The sequence below is a fragment of the Lutra lutra genome, chromosome 2, assembly GCF_902655055.1.
Source record: "Lutra lutra chromosome 2, mLutLut1.2, whole genome shotgun sequence".
NCBI classification, from domain to species: Eukaryota; Metazoa; Chordata; class Mammalia; order Carnivora; family Mustelidae; genus Lutra; species Lutra lutra.
In genome coordinates this window covers 61,951,653-61,974,183 of record NC_062279.1, presented here as the reverse complement: position 1 = coordinate 61,974,183, position 22,531 = coordinate 61,951,653, and the positions used below count along the sequence as shown (strand labels likewise).

The following is a 22,531-nucleotide window of genomic DNA, read 5'->3' as shown; positions in this document are numbered from 1 at the left end:
TTCCTAAACCAGCATTTTTATTTTTTGGTTGATAATTATGTTTGGAGATTGTTTGAGAGATTATGAGGAACCATAAAATACAGAGCCAATGATAAAAGAGGTAAAAACATTTTACAGATTAAAAAAAGGTGTACATTCCATTTAATTACACTGCGCATCTAAGAAATGTTCTTTGAGTCTACCATCAGATTTTAAGACCTTAAAAAATGTCAGCAACTCTGACAATGTTTGAGATATCTCCCATTTTCATAAAAAAGCAGTAAGAATGAAATGAGACATAAATCTAGTAATCGGATTGCACTGTGAATTCAATTTGCATAAAATGCATACATATTGAAATGGTCCATGCCATGGGGCATCAGGGAAGCGCTTTCTTCCATGAGAAGTCGTTTGGAAACAGTTTTCTTCGACAACATGGTCATGCCTTCCTAGGGTGCTCAGGGATTCTCCCAACACTCACTGACGCGAGTTCTCTGCTAGGCTAGGCCCACTCCACTCGCCAGTGCAGCGCGATGGCATTCTCCCCTCAGTCACCGCAGGCGGCAGGACGGCTGGAAACGCACCCCCCCTCTCCCAGAAAGGGAAAGAAATGCTTCATCCTGCTTACAGGTTCTGCTTATGCTCTTCAGGTGAGAACAGGAAAAACATGTGCCTTGGCCTCTTTTTGTAACAAGGTTAGAAACAAAAAAAAATATAGCAAGAAAGAAACAAATGTTATTAGTTTGTTCCAGCTGCAGCTGTATATGGATGAGAGCTGGAAAATAATGACATTTATGAATATCTATCCTTACAACAAAAGAACCTTTGGGAAGCCTTGTTCTATGAACTTCTAATTTTGGAAATCGCCAGTGACAACTCCACTTCGCTAATGTTACGCTCATTGCTTTTTTACTACTACCCCTCTGTCCCTCACTTAAAAATACTCCTTTATCACCAATTCAAAATTATTAAGTCTTGTGCTCTCAACAGACGCCTGCACAATTATACTTATTAGGCCTTCATTAGTTAACTTGGTATGTTTGTTCCTCATGTGAAAGACTTATCTGTAATCCAAAAAATTCTATCTAGCTTCTCTTACTGGGCTCTTTCTCCAACAGCTATCTTTCTACAGACTAATAAACATTTGTGAGAGAAATTAACAATGGACAGACAAACTTCAGACACGAAAAAGGGAATAAACAGCAATGCATTTTACCTCCTCTGTTGATTTCTGAGGGCAGGGAAGGTGCCATCATATTTGTGTCCATTGGCTGAGAGCCATCCTGGGTCATGGGGTCTTCGGGAGGCAGGTAAGCGGGCGGGGGCGTATCAGCTACAAAGCGTAAAGAAAATGATTTCTTTCTCCTTAAATAAACACACACACTTAAAACATATATCCTGTGAAATTCTTAAGATTGAATTGCCCATTTCAACTTCCCTGTCGGAAAATGGCTGCTACAGACACTGAACTTTCTAAAAGTCACTAACACCTCGTGATCTGGTACAACCTCCAGAGGGAGGAAAAGCACTACCTGCCTGTTCCAGGAGCGGTCTGCCTACCCAAGCTCACGCTCTCTGGAAACCAGAAGAGTACTTAAATACACTTTCGTACAATCCACTTTGAGAGGTCGTCTGCATTTCATAGTTTCACTGGTGGATGGAAAAACTACATGGGATTTCTTAAGAAGAGCTTCAGGGTCTCTTTCATTAAACCCACATTTCATTAAACCCACAGGCTCTCAGGAATTTACCAACTTCGTCATTACAGCCAAGTCATTGACTTCAACTGTTCATTTCTCCTGACTTCAGCACTCCGTTAGGAGTACCTTCTTCCTGCCTGCTTTAACAGTTACTAGTTTTAAACCCCGAGTAGCAGAATAATCTGTTTATCACAGCTATCTTCTATTTCAGAATTTATATATGTTCTTCTAGAAAGCTTAATGCCAGCTGGCAATAAGAGGCAAAGAACATGACTTTTGAAACAAAGAACACTAACAGGGGTCTTGTGTTTTCTTAAATAAAATAAGGGGTTATGGGTTGCCCACACATAATCCTTTGTGATCAAGAAGCAAGCTCCTTACTAACTATCAGGAGCCCATCTAGCACACCTGACAGAGCAGGGAACAAAGCTTTCACTTCAGGCACCATGAATAACCTGGAGGAGGCGCCGACATCACTCAGGGCAACTGCGGAAGACAGGTGGCCCACACTGCCAGTCCTTTACAGCTTGTCAGAGACTTCCAAGATGGACCTTCCAGCCGACTCTCAACCCAGCAACTCCCACCGTCCAGCTGCCAACAAGCAAGGACTCACAGCACAAGGTCAGGACTATGAGGACCTTATCTGGATGCCTCTGTCACCCTTTCTCCAGCTTCTTTTAATTCAGCTTCTTCCCTGCAGCTGTAACACTGACTCTGCTTTCCTGCCAGGCAGGAATGAAGACAGAGCGTCCTCTCAGACCACATCCAGTAAATTTCTGTCAATGAGCTGGTGAAAATTTCACCAATGGTGTCAGCACCACTGGGACAGACCACCAGACAGCAATGGGTGATACTCTACTAGACCCCGAGTGCCCACTCCTACCCCTGGCAGATCTCTCTTGTCCACATTTCCTTCACTTGGCCTGTAGTCTTAAGCCCTCACAGCTGGGGACACAGTGTAAACTTGAGCAACAATCTTCCAGTTTCTCACATGTGGGCCCACCCCGACTTTGCCAAGAGCTTCTGAGACTATCTCCTCACCACTTACCTATTCATCAAACCCAGCGGGTCTGGGAGACAGTGGGATGAACAGGAAATCCCCCGATGATGCTTAGTTTGATTTTTAAACTCTTCTATATCCCTGCTGCCCTGCCTCATCTTGAACAGTTTTGGATTGAGAAACAAAAACCATGCAAAATAAAAGGTTCAGGACCAAAAGAAGTAATAAATATAGAACTAAAAGACAGCACCATCAAGCATGGACCACTTTCAATTTTTGAGGACATACCAGCACTACTGTCAAATTCGCATTTACTGAAAAACATTTCAAGTGGCCTAATAAACAGGCCTGCCCACCCATTTTCCCCCCTTGACGTGCTAATCAATGTTCAGTAAGTCTTTGTATAGAGCATCCTTCTTCAAGTCTACTGGCAAGAAATTTGGCACTAATCATTTTTTGTGAGATGCTTGCTTAATAATCTATAATTTGAAAAATATGTCCTAATTAATCATTTATTTTGATAAACATTACACCATCAGTTCAATCTAACAAAGGATAATTGTTTTTGTCTTTGCTAAGTTAAACAAGCAGATGGTCTCCACTACTTCTGCTGCATTTCCTTTGTTGCTAAAGTATATGTTTCTTGGGATTACATCACCACTTAAATGAATTTAATTAAGTAGGGAGGTGTGATCCCTCAGGAAATAGCTTTTCTGAGGTTGCACTTACAACAGGGTGCCCCCCCCCATGTACCACAAATGTGTGCAACACATTATTTTTCTCTCTTTTTTCAGGAGCAAAGACAATTATGCAATTATGCCCCACCCAGAAGGATGCAGCTGTTCCAAACCCTTCAAGATCCAAAATAAAACTTATTCAAGCTTCCGTGCCTGACAAATCAAAGAGGACATTTGCTTCCTTGACCATGAGGTCTCCCTCCAGCCACAGCAGCACCCTGCGTCTGAGAGCAGAGCGCCATGGAGCAGAAGAGCTCTCGGAGTGCAGGTGCACCCGGCTTCCCCTCTACTCTTGCACCTGACCCAAACATCGCGGAACATTCCAACCCACCTGGCATCTGGAAAGGGCTTCCTGGGTCTGAGCTGGTGGGCGAGTGCGGGTAGGTGCCACTGCTGCTTCCAGGAGAGTTGGGGTAGCTGCTACTGGGGGAGTGAGGGAACGGATGGCTGTTGGGTTGCTGGAAAGAATCCGGAAAAGTGGCGTTGAGTGGCATGTGAGGCTCATTTTGTCCTAAGTTACGGAACTGAGCTAACAGGCTGTGCTGAGGATTATATTCGCTGTGTCTTGGAACCAGCACTGGAGGAAGAACTGGAAAAAGGGAAAGAAAAGCGAGAGACAAACATGAAAATGATGAAAATCTGTAATAACGTCACCATAAGCCCTGCCCGCCTGCCAACTGAAGCAAAGCCATTTTTCACTCAGGAATAAATGCACTAACAGTCTCTTTAGAATGGCTGTGACTTAGGCCCGAGACATGCAGCACGGACAAACTGCCCAATGAAAGTCTGCAAAACACCTTTTATGTTAAAAATGTTAGGGTTCCCCCATTCTTAATGTTTTTGTTCACAAAAAACCAAAGCACAATTAAGAACATATACCATCATTGAGAATTCCACGGTCACACCTCTGGTTGATAAGCTGTTCCATTGAAAGAGTCAATACTTATTGAATAGTATGAATTATTCACCATAAATATTTTAAACTGACATATCAACTCATTTTAAAACAAAGGGAGGCACAGTAAATAACACTGAGAGGATAAATACAGTGAGCAGCATAAAATCCAAATGCCGACGAAGGTCGCTAGTTAGACAAGATATGTTTTGTGGGACAGACTTTACGTTGTGTCCAAGTAGTCATACTTTACAAAAACATTTTTTCTCTGAGGATATTAACGCATTTAACCCACTTCTCAGTACTCCTCAGCACTACCTAACAGGCAAAGGAAGAAACAGGTTATACAATCCACACTTTGCTAATTGGATACTCAAAGTATAAAGCCCAAAAACGCACACACCATTAGAGGAGGAAAGAAAACAGCTCAAGCTATTCCTAAAAGCTCTGTATGTCAGGAAGCTAAGGAGTTAATAATTAGCATGGTCTGTAACCTCCAGAAACCTCTAGAGGCAAAGCCACTATAAATAAGATGTTAATGGAAGATAGCAAGCCCTAAATGGGTTAGAGCCTCAACTTCCCACCACAGTCTTCAGATAGCTCCTTCCTGGGAACATAGTAGGAGCTCCTTGAACCCCTACTACAACTCTCATGGCCTTGGCTAGAAAAACCACCCATTTGGAAATCTGCACAGAGGAGAGAGGATTTATCTGATACTGTTGTTGGCAGGCAGAACTCAGAATATATTCTCCCAAAGAAACAATATTTAGTGACATTAGGAATTAAGTAGATTTCTGAGGGCTTTTCAGGGACTCTATATATCTATAACTTATACCATTTCTGCAGGAAAATGTGTCCTGTGAACACTTAGATTATCACTTATTCATGAGCTGAAGATTGTTTTCTCTTTTACGTAAAAATAGGTCTTTGAAGGTCTTAAACGGTCTCATGAGCTATATCTCAAATTGCTCATCTGTAGAAATAAATTCCCCACTAACGGATCCCTTAAAAACAAATCTTTTTAGTACCATAAATGTGTTTCCTTTACTGCACAGTGATGGAATCTACCCAAATTAAGTCATCAAAAGCATAATTCCTCCTTCCACCTTTCAAGAGTCACCTGAAATATAAATTATTTTGCTGAAGAAAAAAATCCCTAACTGTCTTAAAGGCTCTCCCAATGTCAACAGACATCTATGTTCCAAATAAACAAAGGCTCCAAAATAGCACAATACCTTTGAATTACCTATCCAATCAACCATTCTTTTTCTTTTGGCTGCTACAGCATGAGTTACCACTCTCCAACTTGCCTTTCATGGTCATTTAGCAATAGTCTCAAGTCTGATTAGTGCCTTTAAAAGGGGGTAAACACTGGGCTCTAAACCCTTCCCCCCAAATGCTGCACCAGACAGCTCCTTGAATCCATCCTCCTCCTTGACCCTTCAAAGGACACCCCCCCCACATAAAACATTCTACTTACTAGAGCCCTTACTTCAGCGACTCATATTGCCTATAATCTTAGAACTGGGAATTTGCTGCCTCTCTTTCCTCACATGTGACGGTGGCACTGGGAGGCAATGTACACCTCGAGTTCATGTTTGGCACGTGTATTCCTGCAGTAACTCTGCCGTGTGCTGCGCTGGTCTGGCCCAGGGTGCAGCGCAGATGACATCACCAGCTTCTGCAGATGACCTGGGGAGTGCGCCACCAACTACAGCAAAGCACCACCCTACAGATGAACTTGAGGAGAAAAATAACTTTTTTCTCACCTCTGATTAGTAAGATAGGATGAATTTTGGCACTGCTGACATAGGAACAAGTATCTTTTATTTTTTTAAGTAGGGTCCAAGCCCAACATGGGGCTTGAACTCAGGACCCTGAGGATCAAGAGTCCCACACCCTACAGGCTAAGCCAGTCAGGCGCCCCAGTACAAGTAGCTTTTAATAAACTTTAAAAAAATGTACTGAGGTATCACACATCTATAGTAAAATGCACAAGTGTTCATACAAATGGAGTAATATATACTCTTGTATCTTGGTTCTTCGGTTCAACACTTTAGGATTCATCCAATGCTGTGTGTAGTGTCTTATTTTATATATCATGATTTGTTTACTCAGTTCCCCCACCTAACTTCCTCAGAGGATGATCAATTTCTTTCTATCCCCTGGTTTATCCTACCTGTTTATTTCTTTGTGAAAAAGTCAAACTGATGTGATTAACTTTTGTGGTTCCTTATTTTGTCTTTACTACTAAACAGGAAAACAGCCTACTCTATATATTCTTTTGCACTTTGCTTTGTTCACCTATACCCAACAATTAACCTAGTAGTTTAGAGAGATCTTCCTCATTTGCTTTTAGAGGTAATTCAGCACCATAGTTTCTTTGACCAATCTCCCATGTCTGGGCAGTTGACAATATTTCACCCCTACAGGTAATGTTGTAATGAAAAACCCTACGCGCATATACTGCTGTTTGTTAAAGGAGTACCTTCCGGGTAAATCCCTGCAAGTGGCCATACTGGGTGAAAATGAAGCTATAACTTCATTATCCTCAAGTGCCCCTTCACGGGGGTTGTGCCATTTCACATTGCTACCTGCCACGTATGAGAGTGACTTTACCCCCCACAGCCCATAGGACAGAATATTTTGTCAAGATTTTTTTTTGGAAGGAATTTCTCTCTCTTTTTTTTAAAGATTTTATTTATTTTAGAAAGAGCAGGGGGTAGGGGAGAGGGCAATGGGCAAGGGCAGAGAGAGAGAGAGAGAGTCTTCAGCAGACTTGTGCTGAGCACAGAGCCCAATGTGGGCCATGATCCTGAGATCCTGACCTGAGCTGAACCAAGAGTTGGACGCTGAACTGACTGAGCCAGCCATGTGCCCCAAGATTTTGATTGTTTTTTTGGATGATCTGGTGGGTGAGAAATGGTATTTTAGTGTAATTTTAATTTACATTTCTCTCACGGCAAAAGTTGATCACCTTTTCATGTATTTCAGAGGGCATTTTAATATATTCTTTTGCAAATGGTCTGCTTGTGCCTTTTGCCCTTTTGCTATTTTCATTTTTCATTAAAAATATATTAGAGATCTTAGCCTGTGCTATTTTATATGCTACAAATATTTTATTACAACCTGTCATTTGTCCTTTGACTTTATGTGAAAAAGCTTTTTCTGATGATCGAATTTATCAATATTTTCTTTTATTGCATATGGATCTTAAGTCACAGAAAGGCTTCCCCTACACCCAGATTTTAAGGAGGAATTCACCCATGCATTCTTCTAGTGCATATAAAGTTTCCTATTTTACTTAGATCTCTGATCCATTTGTAGCTCAGTTTTATTTATACCATGAGGAATAGGTCTAATTTTATATTTTCCCAAATGGTTGGCCAGTTGCTCCAACACCATTTATGAAAAAGCCCATCTCTGCCTCAGTGATATACCACCTTTTTCATAAAGTTCCATATCTGTTAGGGTCTATGTTTAGACATTCCATTCCATTCTATTCTAGTTGGTGCCCCACAACCACTGTGTTAATTATAGAGGCTTCATAATATGTTTTAATAGATGATAGGGCTACTCCGCCCCCTCACAGTTCTTCTCCTTCAATGTCCTGCTTGCATGCTTACTCCTCCAATATCAACCTTAGTTATCACCTTGTCTACCTCCAGAAAAAAAGAGATTTTGGTCATTGAACTAGGGTCACAATATATTTATAAATTAACGTAAGAATATCTTGATGGTGTTCAGATGTCCTATTCAAAACCTAGGAAGGTTACTTCAGGTCTACTTTTGTACCTTTTAGGAATGTTCTGCAGTTCCTATCCATGTTCTTCTGCTGGGGCTGCCAAAACAGACCACCACAGACTGGATGGCTTATACACCGGACATTTATTTATTCAACATTCTGGTGACTGGAAGTCCAAGCTCAAGGTGTTGGCAGGATGGTTTCTCCTGAAGCCTCTCTTCTTGACTTACAGATGGCTATTTTCTTCCTGTAAGTCCTCACATAGCTTATTTCCCTGGAGCCTCTCAGGGTGTCCTAAAAGGACACCAGTCAGATTGGATTAGGGCCCATCCCAACCGCCTCACTTTAACTTTTTTTTTTTTAATTTAAATTCAATTAGTCAACTTATACTACATCATTAGTTTCATAGAGATCACTTTAACTTTTTAAAGGCTCTATTTCCAAATATTCGTATTCTGAGGGATATGATTAGGGCTTAGACATGGAGGAGGGTGAACAATTCAATCTAGAACACTGCATTAGGTTTCATCAATTTCTTACCACATTTACATTTATTCCTAAGCATTTTATCTTTTCTGTTGCTACATTAAATGTAGTTTTCTCTTCCATTATATCTTCTAAATGGTTAATTATTTTTATACATGAAGATTATTGATATTTCCTTGCTTTTATATACTGCTACCTGGCTGAATTCTTTAGTTGTGTGTTTATCATTGATTTCTTACAGAATTCTCCAGATAAATGATCATGTCACTGACAATGGATATAGTTTTCCTTTCCTTTCCAATTGTTTTCTCTTATCTAGGTGCACTGGCTATAGTGCCAATAAAAGTACTGGAGACAGTGAACTTCCTTGACTTATTCTTGACCTTGGTGGGAATGCCTCTAGTATTTCCCCTTAAGATGCTGACTTTAGGCCTTTGGTATATATATTACATTAAGGAAATATCCATCCATTCCTATAGTTCAGTGTTGTTATTAGGAACAGGTGTCAATTTTTTTTTAAAGATTAATTTATTTAGAGACAGCAAATGTGAATGGGGAGAGGGAGAATCTCCAGCAGACTCTCACTGAGCTGGGAGCCTGACTCCAGGCTTGATCTCGTGACCTAAGCCAAAACCAAGAGTCAGACGCTTAACTGACTGAGCCAACCAGGTGCCCCCAGGTGTTAAAAATTTTTGTCAGAGAATTTTTCAGCATTTCTGAAGATACTTATGATTTTTCTTCTTAGATCTAATTAATATGATTAATTATTCTTGCATTCCCAGCATAAAACCTGCTTGGGTGGTAATGTAGTTAGAGTCTAATAACTGATATTTAGGAATTTTAGACCAATATTCATACATGATACTGATCCAATTTTCTTTGTGGGTGTGATCTTTATCAGGTTTTGATATCAATGTTGTACTTGCTTCATAAATATTTCTGTGCTCAGGAACAGTTCATGTTGCTAACTAGTCTCTAAATGTTAGGTTGACTTTCCTTGTTAAATTATCTGGGCTTGGTGCTTTCTTGTGGAGTAGTTCCTTAATAATTTTCTTTATTCATTCCACAGAAATAAATTTAAACTTTCTATGATTATTGAGGCTCATTCTGGTTATTTATACTTTTCCTGGAAAATTATCCATTCTATCTAGGTTTTCAAATTTACTTGCATAAAAGTGTGCAAAGTCATCTTACAGTTAATTTTATACCCTCTTTATCAATAACTGTTTCCCTCTTATATCTTTGTGCTTTCTCCTCACCTGATCCTCTCTTCTTAATTACCTGATCCTTGGTCTTTTTTTGAAACCAAAATTTGGATTTGTTAATTTGATCTTTTCTATTTTTAAAAAATTATCTTATTATTTAATCTTCATTCTCTTTCATCTTTTTTTTTTTAAGATTTTATTTATTTGACAGACAGAGATCACAAGTAGGCAGAGAGGCAGGCAGAGAGAGAGGAGGAAGCAGGCTCCCTGCTGAGCAGAGAGCCCTATGCGATGCGGGGCTCGATCCCAGGACCCTGGGATCATGACCTGAGCTGAAGGCAGAAGCTTTAACCCACTGAGCCACCCTGGCGCCCCTCATCTTTTTTTTTTTTTTTAAAGATTTTATTTATTTATTTGACACAGAAAGGGAGAGATCACAAGTAGGCAGAGAGACAGGCAGAGAGAGAGAGAAGGAAGCAGGCTCTCCGCTGAGCAGAGAGCCTGATGCGGGGCTCAATCCCAGGACCCTGAGATCATGACCTGAGCAGAAGGCAGAGGCTTAACCCACTGAGCCACTCAGGCACCCTATTTTTCATCTTTATTCTCTCTTCCCTCATCCTTTCTTTGACTTACTTTGTTCTTTTCCTAGCTTTTTTGACTGAAGCTTTAAAAATAATCTATTTTTATTATTTCATTTTTACTGATAAAGGTATTCAAGGCTATGAATTTTCCTCTGATCAATGGTTTAAATGTATCCCATGGACTCTGATATGCAGGTTTTTTTGGTGATCATTATTTTCCAAATACCATGTAATTTTTGTTTATATATGTCCATTCACCTATGGGTCATTTGCCTTAAATTTCTAGGTTTATGGTATTATGATAAGAATGCTGACTGCATTATTCCCAATTTGTGGAACTTGCTATTTTCTTTGCAACACATTTTTGTGAGTGTTCTTTGCACACTGAAAGAACATATATTTTCTGTTATCAATGTGAGGTGTTAATAGAGAACTGTAAGAGCTACCTTATTAATAATATTACTTAGGTCTCCTGTATCAGGGGTCAGCAACCTTTTACTGGAAAGGATCAGAGAGTAAATATTTTCGGTTTGGTGGGCTATATGGCCTTGGTCACAACTATTCAACTCCCCTGTCTTAGCAAGAAAGGCACAGATAATATGTAAAAAATTGGATGTGTCTGAGTTAGGAAACTTCACTTATAGAACAGGTTACAGAAGGGATTTGCCTGTGGGCATAATCTGCAAACCTCTTTTGAAAGATTTTATTTGAGAGCAAGAGAAGCACAAGCAGGGGGCGGGGCAGAGAGAAGTAGACTTGCCGCTGAGCAGGGAGCCTGATATGGATTCAATCCCAGGATCCTGATGTCATGATCTGAGCCAAAGGCAGATGCCTAACCAACTGAGCCACCCAGGTGCCGTTACTTGTCTTTGCTGCCATACCCTATAGTTTCTCCTTTATACAGGAGGTTGCTGTGATATTTAGTACATCTATGTTCACTATAAAGTGTCCTTTGTGTCAATACTTTTGGTCTGAATTCTATTTTGTCTGATATCAGACCCACAACCCCTACTTCTTGTTTTTTTTTTTAATTATTATTTTTAAAATTATTTTTATTAACATATAATGTATTACTTGCCCCAGGGCTACAGGCCTGTGATACTTCTTGTTTCTATTTGCCAGACAGACCTCTGCTAATTCCTTTACTTTTAACCTTTTTAAGTCACTCTGCTTTTTTATTTTTCTCTTGAAGAGATGGGTCTCTTGACTATAGCACTGAGTTTTGCTTTATGAACTTGAAAATCTCTTTAATTGTTGAGTTAAGCCCATTTAATTTATTGATATGAACGATAGGCTTGGTCTCAACTCCAGTCATGTTATTGTATAGTTATTGTCACATATTTACCACATTTCTCTATGGGATGTGATTCTTTGTTTTCTATATTTTTAAAGGAAGTTCTGAAGATAGCTTTGTATTTCTGTTGCTTGATTATTTTGTATTTGTACTTTTAGCATCTTCTTTGTTTGTTCCTTACTTAACTATATTTCCCAGTTGCTAAGTTTTAAATGGTAGCATCTGACTCTCATCTATTATCTAAACAACCAATTATCTTACTTACTCTGCTTTCCTCTTTTTCTGTTCTTCTATTCCATTTTTAAATGTTCATTCTTTCTACTCTTGTCAGAACATCTAGGGTTTACATTTTATTTTCCACCCATATTACCATTCTTATTTTTGCCTTATCTCTACAACTTCACCACCAAATTTTCCCCAGTCACCTCTTAAATGAATAAAGAATAAAGGTACCCCACCATATTTCTCAAGAAGAGCTCAGTGTAACAGTATTCACACTTATATATTTAAAACGTTCTGTAGTCTTGATACTGAAAGAGAGCTTGCCTTGCCTTTGATTTCCTTAAGCTTCCTGAAATGCTTTTTCACTGTTGCCAATTTCTATATGATGCTTTTAAAAAGCCTGATTTCAGCATGTTCTTGCCTGTACAAACTATGTGTGTTCTTCTTGCCTGGAGGCCTTCAGGATCTCTGACTTCTATCTTGCAAGTCTAATACAGCTTTACTAGGTTTGTCTCAAAGTTTATCCCTGTAGGTGAATCTTCCCAAATAGTTGGTGGGTCCTTGCAATAAGTAGATTTAGGCTTTCTCTAACTTCTGTTCCACGATCTCTAAGAACTTAGGAGCTCCAATTATACATATGTTAGATCTTCTTTGTTGTCCATTCCAACTGCTTTCTCTCAGACCCCTTTTTTACTTCTTTCCAAATCTCCCACTCATTTTTAGTTGTTTTTTTTGCCTTCCTCAGTAAATCTTCTGACATTAAGAATCTATTCTCCCATTGGCACACTGTAATTTAGTCTTTATTTATGAAGTGGCTTCATCTTAACATTTATTTTCTGAGTTCTATCACTATGACTGATTTTCTTCCAATTTCTGTCCATTTCTGTACTTAGTTTCTGAATTTCTGACTTTTCTCCCAAATGCTTGTTTGAGGATATTGATTTTGAAGTGTTGTCTTACACTGACACATTCAAGCCATAGACTCAAACAAAGTACCTGCAAATCACATAAATGATAAAGGATTGTATCCTGAATAAAGAACCTCAAAACACATTAATAAAAAACAAGCAAAACAATTAAAAATTAGGCAAAGGATGTGAGCAGACTCTACACCAAAGAAGATGGACCTTAAAATCACTGTATTCAGTGAAATAGGTCAGACACAAATGAACAAAGATTTTGATTCTATTTATATGAAGGACTTAGAATAGACAAATTCAGAGCTACAAAAAGTAGAACAGAGGTTAGTTATCAGGGGCTGGAAGAAAGAAGAAAAAAGTAGTTATTGTTTAATGAGTACAGAATTTTTGTTGGGGTGATGAGAAAGTTTTGGGTATGGATAGTGATAATAGTTATACAACACTGAATTTATTTAATGCCATGGAATTGTAATTTATGAATGGTCAAAGTAATAAGTACTACCTTATATATATTTTACCACAATAAATTTTTAATTATAAGGATCAACCATACCAAGTGTTGGCAATAGGGATTCTCATATATTGCTGTAATGTAGGGTGGCACAACCACTTTGGATAACATTTTGGCAGTTTATTATAAAATTAAACATATCTACCACATGTCCCAGCCATTTTCCTTCGAGGAAATGCAAATCCTCCCATGCAAAATGAAAACAAATCCATACAGATGTGTGTGTCTTATCTGTGATAGCCAAAAACTGGAAACAAATGTCCACTGACAACCAAATGAGTAAATTACAGTTTATCACTACAGTAAACTACTACTCAGCAATAAAAAGGTATGAAATAGTGATTCATACGACAACATGGATGAATCTCAAAATATGCTGAGAGAAGTTAGACAAAAGAGGAGTATAGGGACACCTAGGTGGCTCAGTGGGTTGAGCATCTGTCTTTGGCTCATGTTATGATCCCAGGGTCCTGGGATTGAGCCCCATGTCAGGTTCGGGGAGCCTGCTTCTCCCTCTCCCTCTGTCCTTCCCCTGGCTCATGCTCGCTCTTGCTCTCTCTCAAATAAATAAAATCCTTAAAAAAGAAAAAGAGTGTATACTGTTAATTCCATGCATATAAAATCTAGAATATGCAAACCAATGTACGGTGACAGAACTCAGAGCAGTAGTTGCCTGGGGATGATAGTAAGGGCTGGAGAGAGAGAGTGCAAAGGTGTGTGAGTAAATTTTGGAGGTGATGTGTATGTTCCCTGTCTTCACTGTGGTGATACTTTCATAGGAATATGTCAAAACTAATCACACTGTACATTTTAAACACATACAGTTTATTCTATGTCAGTTATTCCTTAATAAAACTGTTCAAAAAGCAAATGTGAAGAGGCAATTTAAAACTGTCTTCTATCAATTTTTAAACATGCCTAAAATGTTTTATTATCGATTCCTTTTTTGAATCCCATCTTCAAAGTTTTGGAAGCATTACTCTGAGCTCAATAGTATATTAATACCCAACTAAAACAGCTTTATCCTACTACATCTACTTCTGGCACTATATAATGCGTAGCTCCCCATGCAGAATCCCCAACCACGAAAGGAATTCCAGTTGGTTATCAGACATACCAGCTCCTAGGGTGAAAACCAACTGAAGATATCAGAAGTAAAGAGATGCAAGGAAGCTCCATGTTAAAGCAGCAATAACATTTAAGATATGCAATGTCTCATATGGGCTGTTAAAAGTTAGTAAGCAGAACTCCAAGGTAAATATTCTATGCACCTTTTTTTTTTTCAAGCAGGCTCCATGCTCAGTGTGGAGCCCAACACGGGCCTTGAACTCACAACCCTGAGATCAGGAACTGAGTTGAGATCAAGAGTCAGATGCTTAACTGACAGCCACCTAGGTGCCCTTCCACTTGGAAGAGGACTTTTCTAAAAAAAATAAAAAATAAAATGGCTGTCACCAGTGTTCTCACATTAGCCTCAGAATCTGAAAGATGTTTCTGTGTGTTTTTCAACATTTTTCACCACAGTAAACACCAGTGACAGAAAGTGAACTCATGTGGGATCCCAGCAGCTCCACTGGAATTGTGAAATTACACTGAAATTTTTCTTCACCTTACCAAATTCATACACATTTTATGCCCTACACCTTATTACTTATCAAACACAAAGGTGATATTTTAAATAACTTGTAATCAAGTAAAATTGATACTCCAAGGAGACATGCCACGTTACCTACAGCTCTGAGTACCTGGAATGGCACTGTGCTGGGGTGGGTGGTAGTACCCCAGAGTCTGAATGCATGGATTTCCTATTGACTCAGTGTCACAGTTCTTAACCAGTTATTAGTAGCTCAGAAAACTATAGCATAAAAGTGACCAGGAACAGTAAGAAGGGAGACAAATAATATACAGAACAGACTCTAAAAGCATTTATGTAGAAGGAGACACTCATCAAGTCGATTTTAGGTGATCATCAATATTCCACAAAATTTATAGTAACACACCACAGTCACTGCAGATGTTTGCTCTAAGCCCAGACCCACGCTGAGCACACTGTATCACTTTGGAAAGAAGAGCGCTTACAGGGTGACTGACCTAAGGTCACACAAGAAGTGTCAAGAATTAGGAAGGCATGGAGCACTCTCAATCATGATGTTTTACTGCTTCAGTGACTCTAAGTCTCTAAGAATGTTAAATTATATCCTAGACAGTTTAAGGGATGGATACGTAGAATAAATTTCAGAAGTGTTTCTGGACAAAAATAAAGTTATGGCCAGCCAATTTAAAGGAAAAAACTCTAGTCCAATTTAGCAAGTTCAGTTATGCGATCCTTCTAACTCCCTGATGATACATAATACGTGATTATCAAATCTGATTTGTGTTGTTTGAAGACTTAGAAGTATGGTATCTGTATGTTCTGGCTTGCCTGGGACAGTCCCAATTTGTAGGTGCTGTCCGGTGGGATTATTAGTAGGTGACCCATGCTACTCTCAAAAGTGTCCTGGTATGGACAACCAATTATATGGCATCCAAACTATAAACAGTAACTATTTAAATTCAGGAGAGGAAAGATCTGGGTCTGGGATCTGGAACAGCTGCTAGCCCTAGAGAGAAGTGTTAGTGTGGAAGACAGACATGGGGCTTAGTGAGGCAGGGCTGCACCTACAAGCACAGCTGCTCTGAGATGACCGGCCCAGGCCCCTCTGGCCCGTGTGGGCCCTAAAGGTGCCTCTCCCTCCCAGATGTCTCTTCACCTCACCACCCCCAGACCTTGTTTCCTTCATTCAATAATATTTCAGTTAAGGAATGATTAAGAGAGCTGTTTTGTACTGGGGGAAAAAGAAAAAATGACCATCCAGACGAATAATCCATGTTTAAATGCATCTTCTACATACAATTCTTATTTCCCAGGCGAGAGCTGGATGAACTAGCTGAAAGAAACAGGATTTGCAAACTCTAGGCCTGACTCAAGTCAGGAACAGGCAGGCAGAGAGAATGAGAAAAGTCTTTCTTCTAATATTTCTTTCCACGTTTCAGGCTACTTCTATTTTATGGAAAACAGATAATGGAAGCACAGACTCTTCTGGGGAACCAAGTTTTCTTTGGTGCACTGAAAAGCTTACTCCTACTTGGCAATTTCAAACAATGACTCAAGTTTGTGGCTTCTCTTTCCAGGGCTGATCCTGGTTAATTTGAATTGCAAGAATCTCTTTGGAAAGAGAAGCCCAATGGTAAAACACATTTCTTTATACACACAAACTTCTTTTCTATTTCAATCATTTAAAAATCAGACTGTGTTGGGTCATTCCTATATTCTAAGAGTCCCAACCCTGGTAAGAACCCTGACTGGCTTCACACCACCTCCTGAGGTGTATCTGGGGGGAGGGGGAGGACTCCTAGGCAATTTCACAATGCCTCCTTCCACCCACGTGAAAATCTCTAATTGCTGTATGTCTTTGAAAGGAGGACGCTCTATTCCCTTTTCTTCCTGACGAAGCAAGGGGGGAGAAAAGTCACATGGCTGCCTCCTCCCAGAGACGGACCTCTGCTTTTCAAAGTTTTTAGACGTCTCTTTCAGTTAAAAAAAATAAAATCCCTTTCTCAGTCTACAGGGAAACCAAACTAAGAAAGTTTCAGGAAGTGAGTTTCAGGAGACATTTGTGATTCTGCTATTGGACTCTGCTTTCCTGTGTTGCCAAGGCACAAGGAAAAGGCATGAAGAAAAAACGGCTAAAATTGGACAGAGGAGCTGAGCTCTGGAAAGCATTCATGCACACCCCCTAGGTTTGTGAGCTTTTTCAAGATTTTGAAGCCCTGCTTGAAATTCTATCCCCAAGTCAGTGGTAGCCTAGTAATGAGACGAAGACTGACAAATCTCTACCTAAACCGTGACCCATCAGATGCTGGTGAACAAGTTTTGTTTTGTTTTTTAAACACACATGAGAGTTCTGATAACAAAGTGGCCAGACCCTTGCCTACATTTGCACACATGCACATGATGACTAACAAGCTAGATGCCACTTGGGCAAATCACTTAATTTTTCAGAGTCTCAATTTCTTCACTCAAAAAAGCAAGGGACTTGAATTCTAAGGGACCTTCTTGCCCTAAATTCCACAGGTCTTCTGACTGATGATAGAGCTGCTCTAGGTGTATCTGGGGCTTCCCGTGTATAAAATTCAGCACCAGACCCCATCTCAGTTGGGTCTCAGGATGCCTCAGGGAGGTCACCTAAAGAGCAGGAAGGTGACCCAGGGCTAATCGAAGAATGGCCCAAGAATCGGGCCAGTGGCTGCCCTTCCCCCATGAAAACAAGGGACGGTGATGCTGCCAGAGCAGCTGTGCCCTGTTCGGTATCTGTACTAGACAGATGTCCTTAGATACGGTGTGTGCTCAGTGGCTCGGTGACCTTCTAAACAGAAACATTTCAAGTAGAGTAGTGGAGAGGGGAAGACCACTGAAAAGTTCACAGGGTATGCATTTACTAAATGAAATTCCTCACTTCAGAAGGTGTCAGGGAAACTTCATACTGAAGATTCTCCGAACCTTTAATCAAGGTTAAATTTTAGTAAAACATATAAACCCAAATCCCTGAGTGCCGGCATTTTCTCTCTTTGTTTGCTTAGTGATGGTGAGGCAACAATAAGACAATAAGGTGAAATAGTGTGAATGCTCACTGAGCGGTACATACACGCCCATCAAATGCTGACTACGGCAAGGCCTTGTGCGTAGTCAGCCAGTGCGGAGGTCAGCGGGACAGCCACTCTCCCGGCCTACACGGAGTTCATGACAGACCACCAGACCACCGAATCTTCCCAACTGACAAGGAAGCGGGCTCGGCCCGGGTCTGTAATACATCCAAGGTCACCACAGCTGCTGCGGGAAGGGCCAGGCTTTGAATCAAGGCCTGCTCATCACCACCACACTGCACTGCTCAGCCTGTAAAACTGGAAGGAGATTCTGGAAGTCATCGTTAAAATTCTCTTTCCGGTCCTCTGTTTAGTTATTTGGGAAAACATCTTTTTAAAAGTTAAGACAGTTTTGCCTAAAGTGAGTAACTTCACAGTACCTATTTTCTAGGAATGTATCAATTACTCTTCAGTACAAATACCTTAATAGAAAACAAATATGTGAACACAGTTTGACTACAGACAGAGAAATGAATTATAGTCAGTAACAGTATCTTCAAGCTTAAAAAGAAAAAAAAATGTTAAATTTACTTAAAAGTAGCCTATATCTAACTCAACTTTGAGAACAACTTCATAGATAATCCCAAGCCAGGGTTCTTTTTGGTATACTACAGGTGATTTCCTTGAAAGACATCTTATCTGTGAGATTATGCACCCGTGGTACATCTTCTGTGACTTCACGACCCAGCTCAGATTCCCATGCCAACCTATCTTTGGGGGTAAGTGTCCTCCCACCCTCTCTCCGCCCAGCCATTACAGGCTTCTTGCAGTTTTTCTGCTAGTTTCATACTTCTGTACCTTTGCTCACTTGACCCTATTTCCAAGTCTCAGTTCTAAATGTCATCTGCTTTATGGTGCCTTTCTTGTTTTTTTCTACTCACCCGCAGTAAAAATGAATTCCTCTTTGTGCCCAACTATTGTCTAAAGAGACCTCCACCATAGCATCTGTGTTACATTTTATTGCTAATTTGACTTTACCTCACCCAGACCCTAAGCCCCTAGAGGATAGATGTGAGATGTTTTTTTCCTTCTGTATCATTCAGTGTACAGCATATAAGAAATTCTTATTTTTTCAATTAATGTATGTTTGTAAATTATATTACTATTCCTGAACTATTTATTATAAGCCAGTTAATATAGACTAATCTTTCTCGAAGTCCTCAGACTATCTGCATTTGGATTAGCAAGATACCTGTTTAAAAAGGCAGACTCTAGGGCGCCTGGGTGGCTCAGTGGGTTGAGCCTCTGCCTTTGGCTCAGGTCATGATCTCAGAGTCCTGGGATCGAGCCCCGCAGAAAGCCTGCTTCCCCGTCTCTCTCTGCCTGCCTCTCTGCCTACTTGTGATCTCTCAAGTAGATAAATAAAATTTTATAAAAATAAAGAAGGCAGATTCTTGTGCCTCATCCCAGATACATTAAGTCAGACTGCCTGGGAGTTGGGATGCAGGGCGATGAGGGGTGACTGTGGGCACTGGCAATGCAGGACTAGCTTTCTCACCCTATGTCTCTAGTGGCTGTGAAACCTGGAACTTCAATTTGATCACCTTACATCAAATTTCTACACATCATTCCTCCGACCCCTAAAACTCTATACAGTACCAGTTCTAATTCTCAGGTACACAGACTAAAATGAGAAGGATACAGAAAAGACCAGCAGGGCCTTACACGAAGCTGACAAGAAAATCTATCAAGTGTCCACATTTTGGTCAGGTGGCATGATATCATGCGTTAGCTTTGGATCAAGACTGCCATGAGTGCCAGCTGTCTGAACTGGGCAGTATAAGTTCTCCCCCATTTCTGTAGGGAGAACGACCCAAGCCCCCAACAGCTCCGTGCAGCCCCACTCTCAGATGCTGCCCCCCTCCCTGACTCCTCTCTTCCCTACTCAGCCCAGGTTCCTTTCCTCTGCCGAATGTTTATTTGCTTAACTACCACAGAAGGAAGGTGCTATGTTATTAGAGCTTCAGAATTTGTGAGAGGAAGAACTTCAGAGTGTAAGCTAAAAATACCAGGAGGAAAAAAAATCCTTCAGAAGGTGTAGATGAAATAGAACAATTAGAGGCCGGTTTTAGTTTTCGGCTCCCGAAATTGGAATTCCTGCTCAATTCTTTACTAGCCAATTATCAGAACCTCACTTCCTTACAAGTAAAATGGGAATAACAGCTCTTCTCCCAGATTTTCATGTTTAACATTTACACAGTGCTTCTCTATGACAAGTGCTGTACGAAGAACTCCTTTCACTGTCATTACCTCTACTTCATAAAAATGGATACTGAGGTACGGAGATTAACTTGCCTGTACGAATGTAACCCGCAACCCGTGGAGACAGGATTCAAACGTTGGCATCTGGCTCCAGAATCTCGGCTCCTAACCAGGCTCCTAACCACCGTGTGTTGCACAGGCAGGTTCCTGGGCCACGATGGCACTCTGTGAGGGGCAGTTACCACTGCGCAGGCAGCGGCTGGCGGCCCAGTGTGCCTAATCATCTATTAGACCCTATTGATATGTAAATGAACATCCCCAGGGCTCGCACCAGGCAGTGTGGCTTAATTTGTAATTGCCGCTGAATTTAATTAGTTCTCCTTCCGAGTTCAAATTTGATCCCATTAAGTATATTCCATGAAACAGATACTTGTTATCAAATGATGATTACTGACCGACGGGAAATAAACACAAATAAAGCCTCCATAAACACCTGAAGCCAGGAGTGGACTCGCTCTACTGCTCCGGACCCTGACGTCAGGCAGCCGCCATACAGTTCAGACCACATGCTCTGCTACGAAAAGCAGGTGATGCTCTGCTCCTTCATCAAAGAGAGAAAAGTAATTAAAGGGTGGGGGGAAGCTACCTCTTTTGGCAAGCAGTACAGTGTGGTGGTTAGCAGCATGAATTCTGGAGTTAGACTTCAATTTGAATCCCAGCTGGCCTGTTACAAGTTGTGTGACAACTTGAAGTGCATCTCTGTGACCCACTTGGTCCCTCTTGCAGTTGTGGCATGCAGCAAGCATAAAAAGTAACTATTTTAATCTTCACTGTTACTGTTATTATCATTGCAACTACTGTCATTCGTTTTCCAAAAATTTCTTTAGTGGAAGTTTACTTACAGTATGAATTTCACTTTACTCTGCAGCTGTATACAGAAGTTATGTTCCTTACTTCAGCCATGTTGTGTTTCAAGAAGGTATATAGAGCCTTTTCACATGCATTACTTGATTCAATCCTTGCCACTAACCCTGGAAAGCAGATATAATCACACCCTGTCTCACAGGTTAGAAAGCACAGATTCAAAGAGGAAGAGTAAGTGGCCCAAGTTTGAAGATACCAAATGCTCAAATTTTAGTCCAGACCTTCAGATCCAAGACTCCTCTTAACCATGTTCTAACCTGACACCTAAAGAGATATAAATATCTGCTTTAAATTGTCTCCTTTGTCCTGAATATGCTAAAGAACTCCACTCCACACTCACCAGTCAGCGACTGGCACCTACCGTGAAGAAGAGCCCTTCCCCTTTCTCTCCATTTATTTATCATCAGGATTCCTGTTTTTATCCCTAAACGGTTTATAATTATTTTCTGTCCATAATTATTTTGTTGATCAAATTTTCTCTGATGAAGCCACGGGCAGCCCCCTTCAGGCTGACTCCTATGTCCTTGTGACACGCTCCCATCAATTTTTTTTTTCTACATAGCTCATTTTAAAATTAGCGTTTCCTTTTCCTATTTAAAAGCTATAGGTTGTATTGTTTCAAAAGCATTTACCCAAAACTGCTTCCTACCTTGACCACCATACTTAACTATCTGTCTGGCACACCACCATGTGCTAAACTTTTTCCATACTCAAGGAAAGACACTGTCACAGAAAAAAATATTGCTAAATCTGCTACAGAGCTAGCTAGACATAACTGTAAGGGAAATGACAGGGAAACGTGAAGGAAAAAACACCCAAGACAATTCCGCCCTGTTGTCTTACATATGTTTCCTTTTACTTTACAAAAAGCTGCCCCAAAACCACTTACAAAAATCACAGGCTCTCCTTTTGCCTTACTGTGACTGAAGATCCCATAAAGGCAAGCAGGCAGGTGGTCGGGGGAAGGTGATGTGACTCTAGAAGTCAAACCACTACTTGGGTAAGAATTGTTTCCTTCGCGCAAAAAGGTTCAGAACTAAGAACAGCAGTGGATCTTGGGGAGCGGTGCTAGAACTGAGGTAGTGTTGTAGGATGTAAACCCGATCTCCCCTGGTAAGGTCTGCTGGAGATTCCAGAGCATAAAGCTGATGATACAAAGAACTGGAGGAAAAGCTAACCAACAGTCCTTGGTTGCCCTGAATCTTTTTATTTAAACATGGCCCATGTTTCTAGACTCTAGATCTTTTTTCAGGGAATTTACAATTACTTCCAGTTATATAGCCCCTGTCACTCACAGCAGATTTATGAAGAGCAGACCCGCAAGAGAGTATCAAGGGCTTTGGTGCTAAGGGCACAGGAATGGAGAAATCCTGTCGAGGGCACTGATAATGAGGAAAGTGGAAAGGGCAAGCAGCACACTAGGTGTATATCTGCCCACCTCCCACAC

General features: G+C 40.5%; 1 protein-coding gene across 4 annotated transcripts in view; it reads right to left on the bottom strand.

Moving 5' to 3' along the window:
* SMAD1 (SMAD family member 1) overlaps positions 1 to 22,531 on the bottom strand; it is a 74,196-nt gene that overhangs the window by 12,282 nt on the left and 39,383 nt on the right. For all 4 annotated transcript variants that reach the window (XM_047717560.1, XM_047717563.1, XM_047717561.1 and 1 more), the window contains exons 3-4: positions 3,748 to 4,005; positions 1,196 to 1,312 (exon numbers count right to left, since the gene is read on the bottom strand). In XM_047717560.1, coding sequence (XP_047573516.1) covers positions 1,196 to 1,312; positions 3,748 to 4,005 — 375 coding nt within the window. The remainder of the gene's footprint in view (positions 1 to 1,195; positions 1,313 to 3,747; positions 4,006 to 22,531) is intronic.